Source organism: Carassius auratus, chromosome 7 (assembly GCF_003368295.1).
Source record: "Carassius auratus strain Wakin chromosome 7, ASM336829v1, whole genome shotgun sequence".
NCBI lineage: Eukaryota > Metazoa > Chordata > Actinopteri > Cypriniformes > Cyprinidae > Carassius > Carassius auratus.
Genome location: NC_039249.1, coordinates 15,373,231 through 15,398,066, shown reverse-complemented (window position 1 = coordinate 15,398,066; position 24,836 = coordinate 15,373,231). Strand labels below are relative to the sequence as shown.

Here is a 24,836-nt window from a genome sequence, read left to right as displayed (position 1 = left end):
TACCCAGCTCAACTCTACTGGTTGAAAATTTAATGAGCACACTAGTTACTGCATGACCTCGCCAGCAGACTAAATGTAAGAGGTCCAAGATAAAAATCCTCGGAGATCACATCTCATCTGATTGTTGCTCAAGCAGTGCAGCACGGTATGCCTGAGTCCACCCACACATACTGGATGACAACATGGGAAATCCTCCATCTTTGAACTGCTGCATCATCAATGTTCCTAATGCCTGGGTTTCATAATACTCACTGCTATCCATTCACGTGGCCAACCAGCTATAGGGGAAGATAAAGGAATGGTTTGGCTTACTGTACAGGGAAAAGCTGCACACCACTGGGGTTGCACACACATGTATTCATCATTTTATTACTGGTTTAATCCTCTAAACATCAGAGATATCATTAGTAAACAAGGTATGGGGCGTTAATAAGTCACAGTTCATCAGAATGACATCACACACTGATTAAAGTTCAAGAGATAAAATCTTCAACCTGAGAGCCTGTCTATTCACATTATCCACCCCTCACCCCATGAAATAAAAAGACAGTCATGTATAATTCACAGCACGATCATATAGCAGGCCGAGACATGCCAACTTTTATTATTCATGCCTGTTTCGCTGACATGCAATCTCCCGGTTTTCTCCATTTCTTGCTCTCTTTCTCACTCGGAAAGCAGCTAAAGTGAGTTTAAACCCATAAAGAAGAACAAAGAGATCTTATCTTTTACTTTATTGGGTTTTACGTTGCACGCTCGCTCTTTATAAATATGACACATGGCCAGAGCAATGTTCCAGTCTTGCCAATAAAGCTTTGTTGACTCAAAAAAAAAAAAAAGAGAGAGACATAAAATTGGATCAACTGGCCTGCGCTTTCCTGACGGCTAAATAAAGGGAATTATCTGGAAAGAGTGAAACAAAAGAAAAGAGAGTGGGGGTGGGTTATAAACACTAACTCGTTTGGTGGCTAAACATGAGCCGGAGAGCAGAGCGAGCTCTCGTGAAATATTCACACTAATCCATTCGAGGCGTGAAAGGGTAAATCAGCAGGAATGGAGAAATGGAGAAAAGCTATAGGGGGAAGGCGGGAGAGCATATGTGAGAAAATGAGTAATAGAGAGAATATGACGTGAGCGGGAGAGAGAGAGAGAGAGGGGAAAATGCAGCAAGCCGTGAGCACTGCAGCTATGTAACACATCTATAAATAACTGAAATTACAGGCTGCCAGCGCCACAGCGATTTCAATCCCTCTCCACGCTCAGGTCATCACCGTCTCTGCTTAGAATAAAACTATGTTGAAGCAGAAACGTGCACGCAGCACTGCAACACAATGCCTCCTGCACACATGTGGCACATTTTACTGCGCCTCGGTGAATGAAAGCAATGAAACAGGAAGAAGAACCGACAGAGACAGAGGACACCCAGTCAAGAGCTAGATAACACAGCACTCTCCCAGCTAGCACACAAGCGAAAGAATAAGAAATGGAGAAAAGCAGTTAGCACAAGATGGCGGCGATTGTGTAGCCTGCCGCATGAGCCTGTAGCTGTTCAGTTCCTGCCGGCCCCCTCCCCCACCCTTCCCTCCTCCTCCTCCACCTCCACCTCTCTCCACCCCCCACACACAAACACACACGCGCTTGCTCGCTCACTCACTCACTCACTCACCCGTCCTCTCGGCCTGTTCACCGTAGACATGTTTTTTCTTTTCTTCTTTCCCCCCTCTTCCCTCTCTCCAACCGCCAACAAAAGCCCTTTCGCCGTTTTTCTCTCTCTCTCTCTCTCTCTTGCTTGCTCCCTCCCTCCTCCCTTCTCTCTCTCTCTCTCTCTCTTGCACTTGCTCGCTCACTTTCCCTCTCTCCCTCCCTGCCCCGGCAAGTCCGTGGCTGAAGAAGCCCTGTTCACCTCCTCCCCTGGCCGGGCTGCATGGAGCTGCACTTCACGGAAAACGAGGGAATGAGGAAGAGACAGACGAAGCAGCCACGCTGGTCCGGGATTCTCTCATTCTGCTGCGCTCAGCTGAGCTCGTCTATTCTTTTCCCTCCCTCTCTCACTGACTCTTTCTCATCGATTCCCTCCGACCGTCCGTTCGTCCGAGAACAACTGTGCTCGATCTCTCCCGGCCGTCGTTTTCTTGTCTCTTCTGTGTACACACACAAGTGCGTACAGACCGTCAAGACTTCTCGTTCCTCTTCCTCCTTTCACATCCCAGACGAAGGTAGGATTGCTAACACAAAAGGTTTTTTGTACTGGCTAAGTTGGACACTCTGTAGCTTGTTTTCCTTATTTCCACTTGTTTTTTTTTCCTTCCTTTTCCCTCATTCCCCTCCCCTCTCTCAGGCTGGGGTGTGTGCGGCGAGCAGGAGACACGGACGAAGCGGAGAGAAATGAAAGCACAAAGCAGCAAAACGCATCAGCATGAATATTAGAGATGTCGTTAAAATCCGGACTCGTTTTTCTCTCTCTCTCTCCCTTGCTCACTCACTCTCTCGCTCTCTCTTTAGCTCATTGTGAAGCAGGAGGTCCAGCAGAGGGTGCTAGCTGTTATTACATTAACTTTCACAACTTAACCCCAAAAATACTGAATTTCTCTACTTGCCAGGCACAAAATGCACAACAGCTAGTGTTTAAGGAAACGAATACACCTACACATATATTCAACAGCTATTTTGTGTCAAAACAGCATTGTTTTGACCTAAACAAGTAAAATAAATCACAATTCTAATTTGAAATATCTCAGAATCATGTCAGCAATTCAATTTTCAGGTTCGCACATAAACACACATACAGAAGAGGGGGCAGGTGGCATGTGCTGCTGCCTGGATAGACTCACAGGAAGTGACAACAGATACTCAAGGGGAAATGAGGTCATGCCCTGACTTTCCCTAAGTGTGACACATTGGCCATGTGCAACTGTGCACGTGCACTGCAACAAACCTCTTGAGCCCACACATACACATGCAGCAAAAATGAAAACAAGTGTCAGAGGAGAGAAAAAAACACAGAGGAAAAACGTGCATTTATGACACCCCAAATAATACGTCAGGCATAGAACCACTTGGGTGTTATGACTAGCTACTGAAATCACGCATTAAAACTGGGTCATCTTAGCTTAAGAATCTTACGGAGTAGCAGAGAGATTAGCTGTGGTTCGGCCAAGCCTGGAGACTGGAGTAAGAGCAACTTTTGCACTTTTGGTTAAAATAAGGCAAGACAATACATGTGAACTGAAAGTCAACTAAAACACTCTTCTCACTAGGTGGCACATAGTGTAGCTGTGTCTGTTGGTGCATGTGCACGTTCCTCTTCCGGGAGTATGCTAGCAACAATAAAATGGTTTGCGCAGTACAAACAGGCTAAGTGTGACCGAGAGAGAGAGATAACAAAAGAGACAGAGGGGGGGAAAAAAGACCGAGATAACAAGGCCTTGAAGTTTGGACTGGTGGAAACAACTCAAAAACCTCAATACACACTTTATATGATCATCTCCTTATATCCTTATATCCCCTTATCCTACCCCTACCCCTAAATCTGCCCCGTCACACAAAACGTTCTGCTATTTTAGATATTTAAATTAAAGAAAATTAAGAAAATAAAATCATTCTGTATGATTTATGTTCTGTATGATTTATGTTTCCTCGCGGGGACCAAAAAATGTCAAAATTTACTAGTATTACTAGACTTGAGGGGTCCCCAAAATGTAGGGAATACCAGATACACACACACTTTAAATATGCTCGCAAGTTGTGAAAAAGAGGTTGTAGTATCAAAACGATATTTCTACATTTGTAAAAGCTTTTTGACAAGGTTATATCGATTGTTTTTTTCATTTGTTACTAGTTTTGTCTGTGTCACTCATATTTGTACATGAATATACCTTCACGAGAGAATAACCTAGAAGATGAAGAACTTTATGAGTGACGAGAAAGCAAATAAAAGTGTGCTTGTATACTGTAAGGAGGAAACATGGCACAAACCACCTCTACACTATGGCAACCAAACGGTTAATATGTAAATAAGATGAAATAGCAGCACCAAGATATTGGGAGGAGTTCAGCTCTGCATGAGAGAGAGAGAGAGAGAAAGAGAGAGAGAGAGAGAGAGAGAGAGAGAGAGAGCGCTCTATTCCTCCAAACCCGCCCACTTTCAGACCTCCTATATTAGGTGGATATTTTCAAGGATAGTTCAAGCCTGTGTGTGGCAAATGCTTAAGCCACCATGTAAGAAACACACTGAAATGAATGTGAACTTCTTGATCTGTACAGTGCAATCTTTACAAATTGTGCTCCTTGTAACAAGGTATGAGCTACAGCATCCTAATTCCTTAGTCCTTAGTGCCTGTAACTATTCCAGATATCCAAGCAGTCACATGAAGACTCCAATTTCATTATCTAATCAGTGCATGCAGAAAGGTGCAAACAGCTCAACAGATTGCTGTTATTAATAAACATTTGTATTTTTTTCCCTAAAAAACAACACAAAAACAATATGTTGATAGATTCAAAGCACTACAGTTAACCGGTGTTCATCCAGCTCTTCAGCTTCAGAGCGCAGCTTGAACAGCAATGCACTACATTAATAACTATAACTGAGACTGTCATATAAATATCTTTATAAAAACAGCTACAGCGCATGCAGCTCCAACAGCAATGCGGCCATATAAAACAGAGGCATTATTCATTTGTTACCTTTTCAAAATCATTGATTCATTATTAAACACCATTATAACCACCAATTTTATTTTTCTCTTATTATTTTCATCCACAATATGGTTTAGTTATTAAAATCATTTCATTATTTTCCATCCAGTGGCTATTGCCGTTTATTGATTTATGGCGGATGCATTTTGATTCTATACATGCCTCAACATGGATATTTACTTTAGGTTATTCCTGGCCATTCACACAGAAAACGTCTTTGTGTTTAAGACTGCAAGACGCACAGTAATGGTTTTATAAAAAAATGAAGTGCAGCGCAGAGCTACTCCACTAAGGTGCCGTCAAATACAAAGGTTGCAATGCAAACCTGCTAGTGTAATCAAAAGCGTGAGACACTGCAAAACACGCGAGTGCAACAGTCACGTCCGTATAGCGCCGACTACACACACGGTAGTATGTTTTTTAACAGGCAAGTATTAATAGAATTAAAACTACCTTTGATAGAGGTTCTTAATTTCAGTTTCAATTTATTTTCAAATAATCATCCAGCCCTACATTATTTTATTTATTTGTAGGACTTACTAATTTCTCACCACGACCGTCACTAATTTAAGCTAAGGTTTCTTCACATCCTGATAGCAGTCAATAATTAAAGTGGTCTATCTTCTGTGAAAGTCTCAGGACCATATAATGTTCATCCAATCATTTCATAATTTAGCCCCGGGGACCATTTAATATGGGGTTTTGGTACCCATTATTACCTCAAACACAGGTAGCAATAATATGCTAAAAATACTCCGAACACCTTGGCATTTACATAACAACACCCTAACAAACACCCACAAAACCCCAGCGTCCCGGAGACAACTTTCACCGTCAAGAAAAACGTACAGATTTACAGCCAGTTCCTTTAGCTATTGATAATGAACACCCTCTGCATGTTTAACAGTTTCTCAACAAAAACTCTCTTTCTTCAAAACCTTATTAAATCTCACACTTTCACACACACAAGTTTTCTCACTTTCATCTAGAGCTCTTACAGTCCAACACTGTAATGATATCCCTGCCCACAACCTAAAATCTGTGTCCTGCTTAGGTGAAAATGAATTACACTGTCAGGACCAGAGAGAGAGTTTAGAGTCCATAATTAGGACTAGACTGCAGACTAATGTGGAGTACAGCAGATAGAGCTAGAGGGATAGAAGGAGAGAGAGAGGATTAATGAGGGAAGGCCTGATGTGTAGCATTGGTTTCCTGAACCCATTAAACACGACGGCTATTAATGACCCATACAGAACACACCAAACTCTTCTAAAACACACACATACACCACAAAACACAATGCACACACACTCACAAATGAGCATATACATTCAGTATTGTGGTACAATGATGCAGGCATGTGCAAACACATACAGTATATGTATATCTATATTCATTAGTAACAACACAAGGGTGAGTAAATAATGGAATTTTCACTTTTGGGTGAACCATCCTTTCAAGGTTACACTAATTATAGCATCAGCTGAAGACGGCAACATAACGTACACTGGAATCCAGTGCTCATGTGTGTGGGTTGTACAGGTTCACAGTTTGATTGGGTGACCTAATCTGTCTCAGAGGATTACCATCAACCCCCAGTCTCAGTCTACTCCACTCTATGCTCACTCCAGGGTTATGCCAGAAAAGAAATCACCAATTTATTGCACAATGTTGAACTATTTTATGATCAGTATCTGACAATAGCAGACAATTTCCTTCAGTGTGTGTTCAAAATATTAGATAATGATAAACAGAATGACAGATAGAACAACAGACAGACAGACAGACAGCTATGAGGCCATGAGGAACCAAGGAAGAGAGAGATACTGTATGCAGGGGAAAGAGAAAACGAGCACACAGCGGGAAACCTCCACTAGACCTCTATGCTTCTTTCATTATTTAGGGCAAAAGGGACAGACAGGAGTGACCGAGAACACAAAACATGCCGTCAGACACACATGCAAACATCGCTCAAATACACTGAACACCATTCACAAAAATGCAAATCACATTACACACACACAAATACAGAGGAGAAACCTGTACGCTTGGCACTCTTGCATGTGACCAAGGAACCCCCCCCCCATGTATCTAAAACATGCATACAATTTTATTTTCCCTCAAATTTTATTTTAATAAAAGCATATCAAACGAGTGTCTAATATATTGAATTCATAAAACATTAACATTAAATTATTTATTACGACTTTTACAATAGTAGAGCCTATGAAATGTTTATTATTATTATTTTTTTTCAGAAATTGTGGGTTTTTTTCTGAAACAGAGGTAACCAAATGAAGACATACAACAATCCGATCAATCTTTTAAAATGTAATCAAATGAAAACGATGATCCATAAATTAATAATTCCATAATTAAACAGAAGTCTTTTTGCACAAAAGTGCAAAAATAGACACCAGTCCATAAATTGCGATTTGATCATATTGTGTAGCCTGACTTTTGATTTATTCATCCAAAATTTCATGATATACCGCTTATACTGTTAAGCTTTTTTTTTTTTTTTTTTTTTAACAGTAATTTAATGAAAGTGAGCAAAAAATGTGTAAATGATTAAAAGAAATGCATTTAATTTCTCTCAGATACATCAGAAATTTGGATGTTTAATGAGAACAAGGTTGTGAAACAAAAGATATTTTCTTTCAGTAAACAAACCAGGCAACGGTCGCTCAACAGATGAACAGCCATGACATTTACCTGAGGCTCCTGTTTATCTACTGACCAATCAGAAACCTGCAGCCCTGACCTCCAGCCAATCAGAAGCCAACGACCATCTCCAGGCCAAAAACTAATAAACAAACAGTAACCAAATCAAACTCTTCTCCTCTAAATTGCAACCACTAAAGCTCTAGACAAGCATTTTCCAGCTCAAAGATGACATCCCACACCTGTGAATCTCCTTGCGTGTGCTGTGCGTGCGTGTAAAGGGTTAAAAAGATCCAACAGACGATCAGACAGTGTCATCGCCCTGAACTCCTGACATTCCTCTAAACCCCCCACCCTCGCGTGAGCTGAGAAAATGGCCGGCTAGCTCAGACAAACACACACTCTCACACACACAGTTTCTGATCCCAAAGTCCAAGCGTGTTAATCTCCAGACTAAAGTGAACTCGCACGCACGCCACACACTTACAAGCACATGCAAAAGTGAGAACAACAAAGTAAAAGAGGGCTTGAGATTGAGACCTACTGTGTAGTTTGGCCTGGCAAACTTCCCACATGCTTTTTTTTTTCTTATAACTTGACTAACCCCTCCCTCTCTCAATGTCCTCCCTCTTCCTTTCCTGTCCTCCCTCCCCTTCCGCTGCACAGCAAAGACCGCCTATCTATAGAAATGCTACCAGAAACACTTCCTGTTTACCTTTAACCCCTCATGTCCCTCCCCAGATCAGTGAATCTGACGTCACCCGTCATTCGATGCTGACCTTAGATCAGTGCTCTAGGGAGAAACAGAGCTGTCAGACTGGTTCAATATGGGAATGTCCGTCTTTCGCAGTCAGCTAGTGGCAGACAATTTAAACAAATGCACGTTTACCGAACTGAATTAGGTGGAGGAAAATGGGTACGAGACACTTCTACACACAGATGGGGGGCACAAGCACTCAGACGCAGACGTACAGCGGGAGGTGATCAGGTGTCAGGTTACATTGCTGGTTGGAGGCTCTGCCTGACAGACCGGCCCAGTTATATAAACCTCACAGATGCAGGGTCAGGAAGCAACAAAGCAAGTTGGCCACACACAGGCATGCACTCACACAAAGAGGGAGATGCGCACACACACACACAGACCGGTTTTACTCATACAGTGCATTCACGCGGCACATGGTAGGAAGCCTGCAAGCAAAAGCACAAACACATGCACACAGATATATTCATCATACTTCACGCAACATCGGTTATTGGGGAGGGGGAGACAAACGTGTCTACCTGGTTATTCGGAACATTTAATAAACAAACTCCAGCTGATCCAAAATTCTTATTAGAACCAGGAAGTATGACCATATTAGCCCGGTTCTGTCAACACTGCACTGGCTCCCTATTAAACACTGTATAGATTTTATAATATTGCTTATTATTTATAAAGCCCTGAATGGTTTAGCACCTCAGTACTTGAGCAAGCAACTATCTTATTATAGTTCTCCACTTCCGCTGCACTCTCAAAACTCTTTGCAATTTGATAACACCTAGAACATCAAAATCAACTGTGGTGGCAGATCCTTTTCTTATTTAGCCCCAAACTCTGGAATAATCTACCTAGTGTTGTTTGGGAGGCAGACAAACTCTGTCAGTATAAATCTAGATTACAGACACGTCTCTTTAACCTGGTTTACACATAACACACTAACACATTTATAATATTCATATCTCTTGAAGGATTATTAGGCTGCATTAATTAGGTCAACCAGAACTGGGAACACTTCCAATATCACACAATGTACTTGTTACATCGAAAGAAGAATGTCATCTACGCTAATATTAGTCTGTTTTGTTTTTATTCAGAGGTCACCTTAGCCACCAGATCCAGTACGTATCCAGACCAGATGGCGGATCAGCACCTAGAGAGGATCTCTACACCCCTGAATGTCAGCAGAGACCAGGACAACTAGAAGAGCCTCGGAGACCGATCCATAGTCGAGACCTTGTCTCCTAGACAGCCACCAGGACAAGACAACAGGAAACAGATGATTTTTCTGCACAATCTGACTTTGCTGCAGCCTGGAATTTGAATTGCTGGTTTCACCTGGCTGGAGGAGAACTGGACCCCCGACTGAGCCTGGGTTTTACCAAGGTTTTTTCTTTAATTGTGTCACCGTTGGAGTTTTGGTTCCTTGCAGCTGTTGCCTCTGGCTTGCTTAGTTGGGGACACTTCATTTTCAGCTATATCATCATCTTGATTGCACAGACACTATTTAAACTGAACTGATGCCACGTTTCCACCGAAATTCCCCTGAACATTTGTACCAGGAACATTTTTCCCCAGAAACTTTTTCCCCCCAGACCTGTTGCTTTCTGCATTTCCACCGCGTTGTAAAGTACTGGGAAGATTATGCGAATAGACTGGTGACGTAGGTCTGCGCGCGTTTCTCAATACAAAGTACGCTGATTTTGGACGTGCATCCTCGGTAGTTCAGACTTTGTGCATTCGAATCGGGAGTGTGATGTCCGTGATGATGCGAATCCGGTAAATCTGCAAACAGCAGCGTACTTGATAACTTCAGTCAGCTCGCCTTGACTACTTCAATTTTCCTCTCTGTATATTTACAATAAAACGAAATAGGATATCAAATACCACTGCCTCCTTTCGTTTTCATCTAAACATAATAACAGCTGCAGAAATGTACTTAGTTCAGGGATATGTGTATATATACAGCCATTACAATGAAACAAAATATTATATAAAATTGCCTTTTTTATTTTCATTTTAACATAGATAAATTGAATACAGACCAAAGATAACATGTTAGATTTACCCAAAACAAATTGTATTTTATGTTTAACCACTAAAGAGACATCAAAGCCAGCAGCACCTATCAGAAGGTCTAGCCGAGGTGAGGCTGCTCTCGGCGGATACATGAGGACTGCACTCGCTCTGATCGCGTGGAGCTCGCCGTCTCTGAGATCTGCGAAACACATTTTTAAATAGGCGCTGTCTTTATAAATAAACCACAGATTTGAGTTTTAAACAACTACATTCTCGCCTGAAATACTTTTAAAATTACATTTCATGACACAATAACAGTAATATTTTGAAAATGATACGAATAAATGGTGGTGGAAATCACAATGCTGCATGAACTTAACCAATCAGAATTTTTAATGCCCAAGTTCCACCCCCGAAAGTTCCGGAGCTTTGAAAAAGTACCACCTCGCCAGCAGGAATTTTCTGAGGGGCATTTTTTTTACCCGGAACTTTATTTAGTTCCTGGTTCCTCCGGTGGAAAAACACCGAGTACCAGGCCAAAGTCCCTAGTTCCTGGGCAGAGTTCCTGCGGTGGAAACGTGGCATGAGCTGGGCGATGACATCACTGAATTCAATGATGAACTGCCTTTAAATGAAAATTGAGTGTTTACTATTTTCTATTTATGATCAGACTATTGTCCTTTTGCTTTGACAAGCTATTTTCCTATTTTGATACTGTAAAGCTGCTTTCACACAATCTGTGTTGTTAAAGGTGCTATAAAAAATATGAATAAAAACTTTTCACCATTTTCACTCTTGCATTAAAACAATTGTTTCTCTCCACACAGACGCAAACAGTGAATATAGCTGAAAAACAGAAAACTAAGCAGCATCACAACAGCTTGAATCATTCTGCACTGGAAATAAACCATTTTTTTTTATTTTTTTGCCATCAGTGGAGAAAGATACTCTACGCAGCCATACTGTGTAGCTACCAGCAGGGGCTAAATGGGCTATGCTAACCTGCTAAACCTTGATCGGACACAACAACAAACCTGCAATTCTTAGAAGTTATTACTCATTTCACATGTAAAGAAGCCATTTAGATACATGATAAAAGTACCGCATAAAAAAAAGAGTGTGAAAGAAGACAGAAAATGTAGCCTATTAAAAAAAAAAAAAAAGGAAATGTTATAACCCCTTTAAAAACAGATCTATTATATGGATCCCATCCAGACAGTAGGTTAGGGGATTTGTGTGTGAATGTGAGTGATGTGGATTGGTATTTGCATCTATGTTGCTGAATGTTCATTCTGCACAAAGCAGCAGCACAAAGGGGCTCTGTTCATGCCGTCAGCCGGTCTCGCTCGCTCTCTTGGGCCCTCACGCTATCACACCACGCTGTAACACTGTGACCACCGCTGCTCTCCCCTGCCACTCATTCCAAACCTTTTTTCACATATTAACTACACTGATTCTTAAACGGTCATATCAAATGGCAGTTTATTTCTTTAACGATCGACAGAGCAGCTTACACAAAATTATTTCATATTGATTTATATCACAAGAAGGCTTCATCAGAATGAGAAAATATGATATGACATTTCCAAATGCCCCTTTTTCTAACATAACAGACGTAACCTAAGGAAAATACCTGTGTAAAAGTACAGACACGTGTAGGTTTTGTTGTCATTGAATGAGTCTAATGGGTTTTATTCTATAACCGGGGGCTCCACCCGCCTCATAAACCCTCAGTGATTTGGCCTTTACATGCGTTAGGCTACATGACGGAGTGATATCTTTGCAGTAGCGTGACTGAATAAAGTTACATACTTGGGAACTTTCTGTCTAAACACGTTCTACCATGATCTTGTACTTTCTATAAACATTTAACCCAAGTAAACCATACAAAAAAGCCATTGCACTCTACTGCAGCTAAAGTGAACTATATGTGTACTCAAGTTCCAGTATTGAAACACCAACCTCTCATGGTCTAGAGGCTTAGAAAGACTCAGAACATTAAAGCACAAACTCGGCCACGTGACCCTCAGGGAGAGAGAAGGTCGAGTGCATCTCTCCCTTTTACCCTGGGACTGCCTCGCATTATACATCTGTTGGCTTTCCACAGCCCAGTGCACATGAATGGCTCCTCTCTCTCTCTCTCTCTGACACACACACACACACACATAAATGCAGACAGACACTGCAACACAAACACACTCACTACAGGAAGTCACACGATATGAACTCTGATCCACATCCTGCCTCTGCTTTAATTAAGGATCTGTGAGGACAGACAGATTGGCTGAAGGAAAACATAACAATCCATCTCATCTGATTTGGCTTTCAATATCTGCACAAAGCCTTGTTGGCTTGTATTATAATCTACACCAATAGATTGATGCACCAAAAGGCTACTTCAATTCGGGGCCAATCCGATATTTAATTTCATGTTGTGAGCATTGAGCAATAACCAATAAATGGCCAAAGTCAATAATATTTTATCTAAATAAATAAATTAAAACATAAAATATAAATCACAACTCAATATTCATCTTTCTGTTAAAGATCTCATGTAATTGTGTTATTAACCTTTTTAAAGATTACTTTAAGTAAGGGTTGAGGGCAAAGGGAATCTAACTTAAAATGGGAAATGTTTATGCACAATTAAACATACAATACTAGTCTCTACATATATCCAACATTGACAATACAGCAAAATAATTATCCTATCGGCCAACAATCAATTTGGTAAAATATACTACAACTAAACTCTCTATTGACAAACAAAGAGGAGACTCTCGTTTGCATTTTTCCTTGTGGAAAAACAGGAGCACTGGCAAATCAGAATCTGTATTTGGTTAGGTGTATTTGTGCACACATGTCTTACAACGAGAGCACTCCATGTGCCCTGCAGATCTAGTGGAAAAAGTTTACAATATGCATGTTTGTGTGTGTGTGTGTGTCTGTGTGTGTGTGTGTGTGTGTGGCAGCTGAATCACTGAGCCTCATCTCCCTGTGTCAGCAGCAAAGAGCTGAGGGGAAAGACTGATGCTTCTGAATCACAAGAGAGAGAGAGACAGAGAGCGAAAGAGAAAGAGTTGACACTCTCAGGCTGTACTGCTGAAAGCACTGCCTGCTGCTTGCAATCACAGACTAGACAGCACTCCCGCTCTTTTCTCTCTTTCTCTCTCTGGTTCTCCATTTCCCTCAGGAAACCTTATTATCAACATCTCCCTTCTGCCTGCACTCACACACAAACACTAATCTCACATCAACACACGCAGACAGAAAAACCACAAGCCAGACCCACTCTAGCCAGCCGGAGTGCACCTCCCGCTATCCCACGATTGGCCTGACCCACATCTTGTTATAGCCTTAAGTACGCTTAGCCCCAGTAAGTCCTAGACACTATTGCAACTCCTAATCAGCTGCTACAGTACCTGTCTACATGCCTTGGACAGGAGGAGCTGTGAATAATTTAATGGAGCCTGTCTGTCTTGTCTTTTCTCTTTCAGTACAGTTGAAGACTACAATAAATACTGTTGTCAAAGTAGTCTGTTGTCTGCTTGGCCACATTCCAGCGGTCATTTCATTTATCTCTCATCCATGTCATGAACTTGTATATTTCCCAATGAAGATAAACCAACAAAACCCACAAAAACACTGTTGCAGAGCATTCACTTCCCTTCAAAATAAGCTCTTCAGAGCTGATCACTGAAACTTTGTGCTCAAAGCTGTAATCTCTGACTAGGGTTGGGCCAATAGACGATGCCGATGGCTGACAGACATCACGGTGTTAAGCTGAGCCGCTATTGAAACCGCTTTCGATTGCGCGCTCTGATTTTACTTTCACTTTCGTGATTCACAATCACAAGGACTCTATACTATGGAGCGTCAGTACTTACCACACATTTGATAGGAATAGATGTTTGTCATTGGTACTCAGGATCTGCAAATCATTCGCCATCGTCCTATCAGACATTTCTCCTTACTCTGTGTATGTGTTAAGTGAACTTTCATGTACTGTAATGCAACAGAGTACCGCTAACATAGGCTAACCTTTTAGTGGCTCCGTAGAACCCTTTATTTGTTTCATGGGCCTCCACTAACCCCACCCCCTCCTGCCCCTAATGTCTCCATCCATCATGATGTTTCAATGTAGACATCGTACGATGACAATTTTGGAAGACAATGCCCAACAACATCTCTGACTCACTCCAACATCCCAGAACTGAACTTTTAATGCCATCAAACAATATAAGACACCTTTGGAAAAGATCTGAGAACAGATTTCCTCACCTGTGCATTGTAAACCATTGGCACATCCTCCATGCCTTTATTGTACTTGACATCCTCTTCTTGTTCATACTCTAGTTCTATATTTACCCAAGAGTGATTGGAGTTCTCGTCTTGGTCTAGTGCCTCCAACTGAGGCAACAGCTCATCCGCTAAAAGGTCAGGAGCATCACCCAGGTCAAGTCTGTGACTGTGTTGCTCTCCAAGCAAGACCTCCTCCAGTGCCTGAAACCCATTACTGCTGCTCTGGTTTGTAACCAAAGGTCCAGCCGCAACATGGTTCCTTCGCTCTGCCGTAGAGAATGGAAAGTCTGCAGTGAATGAGTTTAGACCATCTGGGAACACCTTAGAAGAGCTGAAGGTATCCTGGTTTGATTTGGAACTATTTAAGGGACACCGTTGTGCCGTACTGCCTGGTATTTGGACTCGTTGCTGCTGATGTTCCATTCCAGAATTAGACAGGAAAGGACAACCAGTATCCAGAAGGTCTGAAGCTGACGATGGGATGGCCATTGAAGAGGTTGTCATAGAGACTGGGGCAGAGGAGTAAGACTGGGTTGAATTAACTATAGGGGGAGGCTGATCAGTCAGAGTATAATGGGCAGTAGGATAGGATGAAGCATGGCTAACTGAGTCAGTTGGGAAAGAATGGGTTGCAGGGGAAGACTGGACAGGAAAGGCCAGTCTATTATCTTCCAACCTCGGACCTGTAGTAAAATCTTGGACCCCCTGGGCTATTTGAAAGCCACTGTGTAGTTGAGAAGACACAGGCATAATTGAGGCCTCAACCGTAGAGTGAAAGGGACTACCCTCTACACTGAGCGAGTTATGGTGGCCGTGCTGGGAATGATTTTGAGGGACGTTGCTCTCATAGTAAAAACCAGTAGGTTCCTGATAGGTCTTGACAACATGATGCAAGCTTTGATGGGCTATTTGTTGGTGAGGGACCTGCAGCTGGTTTGAAACTGGGTGCTGATTGAGGCTGTGCGGTCTATGCTGAAGATGTTGATGACTGTACTGCTGATGCTGAGCTTGATGTTGCTGAAACTGTTGTTGCTGCTGAAATTGTTTGTGTTGAAGATGTTGATGATGAATTTGTTGATGGTTTTGATTGTGCTGATGGTAGTTATTCCCTTTTTGATCATGGTTTCCCCACATGGGGCTGTTGTGAAGAAACAGTCCATTGGTCTGGGGCACTTGGTTCATAGTATGCCCTTGAAATGATTGCTGCTGTGGCAAAAATGTTCTTCCGGTGTTGCCACCTTCTGGACCAGGAAAGGACTGTTCCATTGAGGTCTGTGCCTTCATAGTGTCAAAATGCCTCACAGGTTGGTTGTAGGGTATCCCATGTTGGATGGTAGTAGATCTGGACCCTGCATCCACCTGAAGAGGCTCCAAACTAGGACCCAGGTGAAGTTCATCATCCAAGGACACCGAACCAGGAGTAAACCCTGGATCATCCTGGACTAAGCTGTCAAGCCCTCCCCCAAATATGCTAGAGTCATCAAAGAAGTCCATGATGGGGTCGGTCATTGTTTGAGTTCAGTGCATAAGGTATCTGCCCCCTCAGCGGCCCCTATGACAGGACTGCTGAAAGCAATAGGGAGCTAGAGACTGTCACAGTTTGTTGAACCGCTGTGTGTCCATCACCAAGAAGGCATACAGTCTAGAAAAAGAGAAACAAAATAACACATTACTTTAGATATGCAAAACATGTTTTACGAATCTAAAAACAATGTTTTTTTGGTAAAATCTGAAAGCTTTTTGACCCTGCATAAGCAGCAATGCAATGGATATGTTCAAGGCCCTGAAAGGTAGTAAGGACATCAGTAGTTCAACTGTAATGTTATGAAGCTATAAGAATACATTTTGTGCTCAAAGAAAACCAAAATAACTTTTTTGTTATTTTTGTAACACGCGTTCACAAGAGTACCACAATGCATGCTGTTGAATATACTACTTGTCCTTACTACCTTTCTGGGCCTTGAACGTGGTAGTTGCATTACGTACTATGCAGGGTCAGAAAGTTTTGGGATTTCAAACATATCTTAATTTGTGTTCTGAAGATGAAGTCTTACAGGTTTGGAACGACATGAATGTGAGTGATTAATGATAGACTTTTCTTTTTTGGGGCGAATTATCTCTTTAATATAGAACATGGAGCTCAGTATCAAGCAGGACTGGCACAATTCAGTATTTGAGAAATGGCTTCAAATCAATTTCAAGTGTGAATTTACATTCAATTGGCAACACCTACATTCTGGAAAAATTAAGTGTTGTTCTACCCTTGTCAATAAGTCGGACTGTGTAAATGGCCTATAAAACCTCAAGACTTTCAAAACAAGCCTTTCTTAAAATTTAGTAGGCTTGATCCTGTTAGTACCTCAACTATGTACAACCCTGTCTTCAACACATTAAAATAAGCTTGTTTAAATGTGTATAAGTGAAATATCACAACTCTAAGCAAAGTCAAATTGATATCTGACATCTTCAAAGAATCAAACAACATATTGGCATTTCATTGGATGACATACGCAGAAACAAATTGCCAATGTTATCGTTTTTTTTTTTTCTCCTTAGGTTTCACAACAATCATACGTCATACGCCCACATCTTAGCAAAGTCAGAGTTTCCAAGTAGGACGATTGATTGTTTCAAATGGTGTTCTATTTAAAGTCCCCATGAAATCAAAAGTAAAGTTTGTTGGGTGTTCAAGACTAACATCAATATGTTAGTCTTAAGGTTATATACAGTATAGGGCAGTATGCCCCAAAACAGTGACAAAATTCAATATAGAAGATGTAAGCATTCAAAGTTTGCAGTTCATCTCTTCTGCCAAAAGGGTTAATTTTTTTATTTTTTTGACATCACATCATACTTCATCTTCTCATCAAATCTTCCGACCAATCAAATGTTCACTAGAATCCCAAGCGCCCGCCCCTTTTACTATAACTATGGATGCTGAAGCGCTGGCTGAGATCATTCACTTGTTCACAGTGTAGTATTTTGTAGTACAGTGAATGCATCATAGTGCACAGTGTTGGCGATAGGGAACGATTCAGAGAGTGTAAATATGCTTTAGATTGGTGCAAATGAGGTCTGGTTTCATGTGGTCTCATACAAACTGCAGCAGCGCACATCCAAACTTTGGTTCCGGTCCAGAGACGCGATCACACGGAGCGGATCATTTGCGCAAGTCAGCATTTAATAAAAACGTTTACAACTACACCACCTCAGCATGATTATGAACACTGCACGATGTGTCGTTTAAGCATAGATATTGCGATGTACGAATCCACGATAGTCACATCGAAGGATGTGTGATGTAGGCTGTCGTAGTTGATCAGTTATTCATTAACTGTATGGGCCAGCAGCTCCCCGGCCCTTGACGAATGTGATTCGCAGATTAATTGCAACGCTTAACCATCATAGAGTGAAAGTTTTGACAGGGCAGAGAGAAAGAGAGCGCGAGAGAGAGTGCGCGCGTGAGAGAGAGAGAGAGAGAGAGAGAGAGAGAGAGAGAGAGAGAGAGCGCGAGAGCGAGCACGCGGCAGGCTCACCGTCTTCAAACAACACGAGCGCTGTCTTGCTCTCTCTCCCTCACGCAAATTAATCAATTGACACGATGGTATCGATGTTTAAATCATTTAAAAAGAGAATGTAAGTGTGCTCACCACATTTTTTTTGTAAGAAAAAAAAATTATTAGATTTCATATCGCAATATACATCGCAGAAAAATAAAATATCGCAATGTCATCGCAATGTCATTTTTTCCCAATATCGTGCAGCCCTACTATTAAGTTTTATTAAGAGTTTCATATTGAATCTACGGGATGATCTATGAGACTGTGGCTGTCAATTGCGGCTTTACCGAGCTCAACGTATCTGGTCCGAGCAGACATCAAAACACTATTGGCTACTTAAAAAAGGGAGAGGGGCTGCTCGATATGTCCTGCCCTCTCTTCCTGTTTCAGTTGAAATTATGTCACCAGAATAATGCTGCTTGTTTCAAGGCACTCCAGGGGACCTTTAACCTTTCCTTATAAGAAGCTGAGAATAACTTGCCAAAATATAATTGCATGCATGATAAACTCAGCAGCACAGTGAAAAGGAGGAGCGCTGAGGATGTGATGTCATACATACAAACCCGATGTTACATCACTCCATTACCAAATACAATAACGCATTGATGCTCCTCTAACATGCCCATCTCCTTAAGTCAGACTCTGGCAATAAACTCTTCCAGAACACCCTGAGGCTTGAGAGAGGTGAAAGGGAAGGAATGTCTGGGGAACATTTGCCACCATTAGTGGAGCTCAAAAACAGGCATTACTACAAGCACAGCAGCTGAAGAGCTTTCAGCACCAGACAAAAACCAGGTGCTTCACACTCCCCTCAGACTTCCCTCAGCTATGGATAAGAGAGGGAGTCAGTGGGAACCGCATTATTCTTTGCCAAAGCCTGGTCAGGAGGACAGCGACAGGAGCGACTCGAGCTGTGTGGGACACACATACAGCTCATTCCATTTCACGCACGCATGCACGCACACACACACAGCCGGACAGAAAGGGTGAGAGAGAAACAGGCTGTCCTGACCAACACCGGCTGTAGAGGAGGTCAGTCACGACCTGATGACTCACAACACACACTGATAAACAAAATGGCAGTGAACAGAAACCTAGTAGACACAGTCCATTACTATAATACCACTCTGTGGTTTCAACCTTTTCTACTTCTATTAAACCTACAATTATTTCAACTAACACACTAACAAAGACTAGGCCTACCTATTGAATCACTAGAGACAGAAGCAGAACCAGAAGCAGAACACTTAAACTAAAGTTGTTGCTCCACATCTAGACTACAAGATCATTTGAAATGGACTGTATTTATATTGATTTTAACTTAACTTTAATAAAGAACACACATGAAGGCTGTAGCATTCAAAGAAGAAAAACAACTCCAACATGAGCCTTATCTCATATCAACAGCAAACTAACAGCTCTGTGAGGATTTTGAATCATACGCAGCCATAACTGCATCTGTCACCAGTGTTCAAAATTACAGGGCACCTCCCATTATCTAGGCCTGGCTTTAGTGTACTGTTTTGCAAGTTGTACACCTGTCTCAAACCAGGAAGCATTTGGGCAGGCACAATGTAATTAAGGCTTACGGTCATGTTAACTCATCTCGATGTAGCTGATATGATATCAGACTATACTCTAAGTGGGACCAGCTTTCTGCGTTTCACTGTTCCTTCAAGATTTTTGAAGTCTTAAGTATAAGGGCTGCATAATTAACTGAAAAAAATAAATAAAAATACAGTATGATCCCAGCTGCTTTAAGCAATTCTGAAATGTTGATTCCATTTACTGCATTCGACTGTGGTTTTAAATTTACAATGTTTCAAACCAAAGTGAAAATGATCAGTGATCATTTAGAATTAGCTAGAATTCACCACTTTGTAACATACATAGAGTAAAGCCCAATATTCAGTGTGTGCGGACAGTAGGCTGACTTGCGCTTGAACTGCAGGTCTCAAACAATGAGACTGTGTAAACATGCAGTGAGTGTCAGCCTCAGTTATTATAATATGATTTCTAGGACTATGTTCACACTGCCAGTTTCTGGGATTGACAACCGCACTTTCTTTACAGGTGTGAGTCTGGAAATCTCCCGTTCACACGGCAGCTTACAGTTGTGTTCAGAATACTGTCTGTATGAACGTGCAATGGGAGTCAACCCTGCATTCCTTACTAGTAACCATAGTGACAGTGACCAAAGTAAAATCAAAGATGGTGACGTCCATGAAACTGAAGGTCTTATCAATTTCTGACACGACAAGGGTCCAATCAAATAATGCAGCCTTGATATTGGTATAGAATAAGACTAAAGCCCAATACTTTAAATGGTATACTGTGGTATACAAAAAAATACAGTTCTCATTTCATTTTGGGTGCATACACTACATTAAAAAAACTGTATGCAATGACATAAAACATAGGTATTTTAATATAAATTTTATTGATCGGGATTCACATCTGTCATAACAATATCAATTGAAAATAAATGATTTAAAAATAATAATAATACTAATAATAAGGAAGCCCTACTGCTTCAGCAATGGTTTACCGGTGGCTCTCATGAAACATTGCAGCACAGACACGACAGACCCAAAACAGATTTATGTAAACACTCATTGCCAACCTATCCAAGCCCAGATAGCCTACCAGTTTTGATCATCCTGTTTGGCTGTGAGGATTATATCAACTGGCTTCCAAGGATAAGCATCAGGCCAAAAACATTTCTCTTGAGAAGAGACGCCAGGGGTGTCTTCCAGAAACTGCATCAGTCCACAGCTGAAAGACACGCTGATAAGATTCCTACCGTCTCAGGCCATTAGCCATGCACCATCTATACAAGCAAAAACACGTGCAACTTCCTACTACTGAACAACACTGCGACCCCTCCCCCAACACACACTCTTCACAGATTCGATCTTACACAAGCCTCTTTCAAAGAGTAAACTGAAATATCCAATCTGATCTGCATTTCTGCAACAAGTCTTACATGCCTGGTTAATGAAAGAGTCACTAATATGAGTCAATGATGTGATTTACAAATCTAATTCGCTTGCTTTTTTTCGTGCAAATGAGAGTGCATGACTTCAACAAGATGAGGCATAGTTGGGTGTCAGTGCTGCTTGTCTTGGACTGCAACGTATTTCCTTTGTGAAACTACCCTGTGACAGAAGCCAAGTCATATATGCTAGAATGTGACTCATCTAAAGAGCAGGTAGGGGTTGCCAGGTGCCAGAGACCCGAGACCAGTTTCAGAGCTGGTTTTGACTAGGGTCAGGGTTTTTTCTGGACGAGTAAAGCTGATCCTGGACCACCCCTAATTAAGTAGGCTCTTTTTTTTTAAGAGATTCATTTTCCCACAGCACAGCCATGCTTTAACCAACACAACAGGTGGCGAGTGAAGTTTCAACGTCTTCCACGTCTAAAGTGGAACAACAGCAAGCTTTAACATCTTGTGCCATGAGGACTCTTTAAAAACAGTACACGATTGGTCTGTTCATTACAATTATTGACTAATATGATTAAGCTGCTATTTTCCCCCCTATGGCTTACAAACGATGAATTGCAATGTTTACATGAATTAAAAAATAACACACTAAAAGCTTAAATTAAAATTAAAAAGAGTCCATTAAATACCCAATATTGGCTAAATATAAATATATATATTTGAAGAAACAACCCATCCCCGACAATAATAAAAAATATATATCTTCCAGTATAAGAACGAGTCTACTCCTAAAACAACTTTTATAAAGGACTAACCTTAATCTGCTTGCAAAACAAATTGATGATGGCAATTACAGTTCATAGCCATTCAGGTCTTGTAGATGCAATTCAAGATGATCGTGGTCTTTTTCAACAAACCTTTATCTATTTTTAGCATGCTTCTAAATATAAAGCTGGACCAAACATAAGATCTTACATAACAGTGGACAAATAATGAACCTGCTTCCATTGAGGAATGACGAAAGCCACTCCTTACAAAGAGAAGCCGAAAGAAACCACTGCTTGCTGCTGCACAAAAAGACGCAGGGAATACCACGATAATAAAAATAGTCCGAAATTACATTAAATAAACATTCTGTACAAGCCACCCGCAATATACCAGTTACAGTTCTCAGATGATATGTATAAATGAATTAATGTAAAGCTGCCTGAACAAGATTTTCTCTTGATCTAATGGAAAAGTACTTCATTTATCTTCTATTTCATCATGACTCATGATGCTCACAGATGATTTTTCAAGCAGAGGAAAATGTATGTGGGCTCAAATGATCCTGTCCCTGCTGGAGCTTCCATTGACTCATCACGGAGCGACATTTTGCTTCCTAATAGAAGTTCAACAGCACTTTAGATAGAGATGGGTGTTGAGGTATTTATTGTTTTTGGAGCCGAAGTGCATCTCTAACTCCAACACTTCCTGCTCACAGAATTTGATTGTGGTTCATTGCACATCATGCCTTGCACTTAATTACAAAAAAACACACCATTTACATAAAATTCAGCATTGAATGTTCCCTTTCATGTGAGCAATGCACTTACATACACTTTCATCCAAAGTGACTTAGGGGTCATTCACACAGGATGCTTTTTTTTTTTGTTTCCATCTGTTTTTTTTAATTGTTTTTATGTAAACCGCAATAGACAGACGTCACAGGCACTACATTTGACTCGCCGTGTCAAGACAAAAGTAGAAACGTAAAAAAAAAGTTGTTGTACACGTTCTGTGTGAACAGCCCGTTTCAATGCACTCAAGGCACATTTTGAAAGCTAAATGCAAGTACCATTCTCTGGAGTCCCAGCATCTTCCCTGGCCAGACTTTACATCCTCAAACTGTAGTCTGAATCTATGGGCAGAACTAATATACACACAGTCTTGTGTCGTACACACCTGCACACAGTCTATCACATACAGATCTGTATACAGAGCTGAAACTAACAATGTGTGTTTGCAGATTATAAACTAGAGGTCCAGTGAAACAGATGCCATGCGTTTCTGAAGAAAACCTGTTGGGTTCCCCAGGAAAGCAGAGCATTAGGGCAAATGATCGCTGCAGTCTATGTAACTACTGAGAGCTGTATATAGATAGGTTTGCCATGTGTAGGTTTACCTAGGCTACACATGGCAGAAACAAACACACTGTTGAACAGAAGATCAGCTAACTGAGTTCTGCAGGTCCCACAAACGATAAAGTACAGTGTTACTAGCAGATTTTCTGTAAATGGACATGAAAATGGTCATATTCAACACAAATACATACGGGGTTATTTCACATTTAGAAGGGTTTTTTCTTTGTCACCTAGGTTTATACTGGAGAAGAAAAAAAAAGTCCAATGATTTATTTTGATGATGTATTATTAGGTTTTAAACATAATAATATCATATAATAAAATTGTTTACCATTTTGGACCTGTTGCCCATCAAGACTCTTCAACCTCTCTTTAAAAAGAAATAAAAAACTACTTTGCACATTTTCCTACAAAACTTTTTAATGAATTAAATGCATGTTATTTAAGTGTATTTTTTCATAAAATAATATAAAAGAAAAAATTACCATCAGGCTGAAAGCAAATTATTATTATTATTATTATTATTATTATTATTATTATATATATTATTTTTTTAACATACACATTTTTCCATCCTGATCTGAGAGTCAATGACATGTCATTATTTGAAATTTTTCACTTTACAAGCTCTCAAAGTAGTTAAAGTGGCTAACTATGTGTGGGTCAGAAACCTCAGCATGTCTATGACTTAATATTACTTAATACCATCTTCCAGTGATCAAGAGTGTAATCCTACCAGTCTCCATAGCTTACCGGTTTAAAACTACACTCCAGTAATGTATAGATGAAATATCCTTCAGCTGTACCTTCCAGAACATCACCAGGCACGAGCGCTTCAGCCCTGCGAGCACAGCATTTCCAACTTTAAACGCGCGTCCTCTTCATGTTCGGTCACGACAGCGAAGGAACATGATAATCCTTGAGATACAAACTGTTATTTTCCTGTCACGTTCGTCCGGAGACGGCATTGGCTCTACTTTCTGAGGTGCGCTCGGTTGCTGTTAGTTCAGAACCACCGTTTGCTGGAAACACGGTGCTGTCCATGTCGTACCTTTCACGTGGAGCTCATGTCGTGACAGTCTACCTGAGCTCAGGTGCTACGAGTGTTTGTTTCATCCAGACTGGGATTCCCTTCAGTCTCTATCTCTCTCTCTCTCTCGCTCACTCGCTCTCTCGCTCTCTCTCTCTCTCTCTCTCATCAGGACTGACAGCCACCCGAGTTTCAGCACTGTCGCACTCTGTAACCATCTACATTATCTTTAGACTAGGAGAGGAAACAAATAAACGAACTTACCCAAACGAAGTCAAATCCCGCGTTGACAGCGCGATCATTTACGGAGAGATACAATAGCGAAGTTTTTGGCGTAGTTAATATCGCGGCTGGGCGACCTCAGCGGTTCCAGCGCTGCTGACGTAGGATAATGATAAACGTAAGTTTGCATATGTGTTACGTCCTCTGTGATTGGACGAAGTTGAATTCACAGGTTTGGACTAACTTGGACGCCCGTTTTGGGTCCTCAAGTTGACGTTTTAGCAAAGATCCATGTCATGTCCTTAAAATGTTACTCGTGAACCGTAACACGAGCGTACTGAACGCAAAACGTGAAGTTAGAGAGCTCATCAAACAAGATGGCCGTGCCGGGCGTCAGCCAATCAGCGAGGGTTTTACATCGACTGTGAATCAGCCTGTGGTGGTGGAAGCAGTGGGAGGAGATAAGAGGGGGAAGTTACCGTCGGTGCCTCTGATATTTGATCACCTCTGGTGGAGC

General features: G+C 41.2%; 1 protein-coding gene and 1 long non-coding RNA gene across 10 annotated transcripts in view; one reads left to right on the top strand and one right to left on the bottom strand.

Moving 5' to 3' along the window:
* The window catches only part of chd9 (chromodomain helicase DNA binding protein 9), a 63,956-nt gene extending 39,282 nt beyond the window's left edge, over positions 1-24,674 (bottom strand). For 3 of the 9 annotated variants that reach the window (XM_026267585.1, XM_026267584.1, XM_026267583.1), the window contains exons 1-2: positions 24,362-24,674; positions 14,420-16,082 (exon numbers count right to left, since the gene is read on the bottom strand). In XM_026267585.1, the coding sequence (XP_026123370.1) occupies positions 14,420-15,949 (1,530 nt within the window). In that variant the 5' untranslated portion in view covers positions 15,950-16,082; positions 24,362-24,674. Of the gene's footprint in view, positions 1-1,666; positions 2,341-14,419; positions 16,083-23,820; positions 24,210-24,361 lie in introns of those variants that run through there. The other 6 variants (XM_026267579.1, XM_026267586.1, XM_026267587.1 and 3 more) reach the window with 4 other exon arrangements.
* On the top strand, positions 2,076-7,228 carry LOC113106053 (uncharacterized). Its single transcript, XR_003292445.1, has 2 exons — positions 2,076-2,216; positions 2,339-7,228. It is a non-coding gene; the product is annotated as an uncharacterized LOC113106053 (long non-coding RNA).
* Positions 24,675-24,836: the final 162 nt, after the last annotated feature.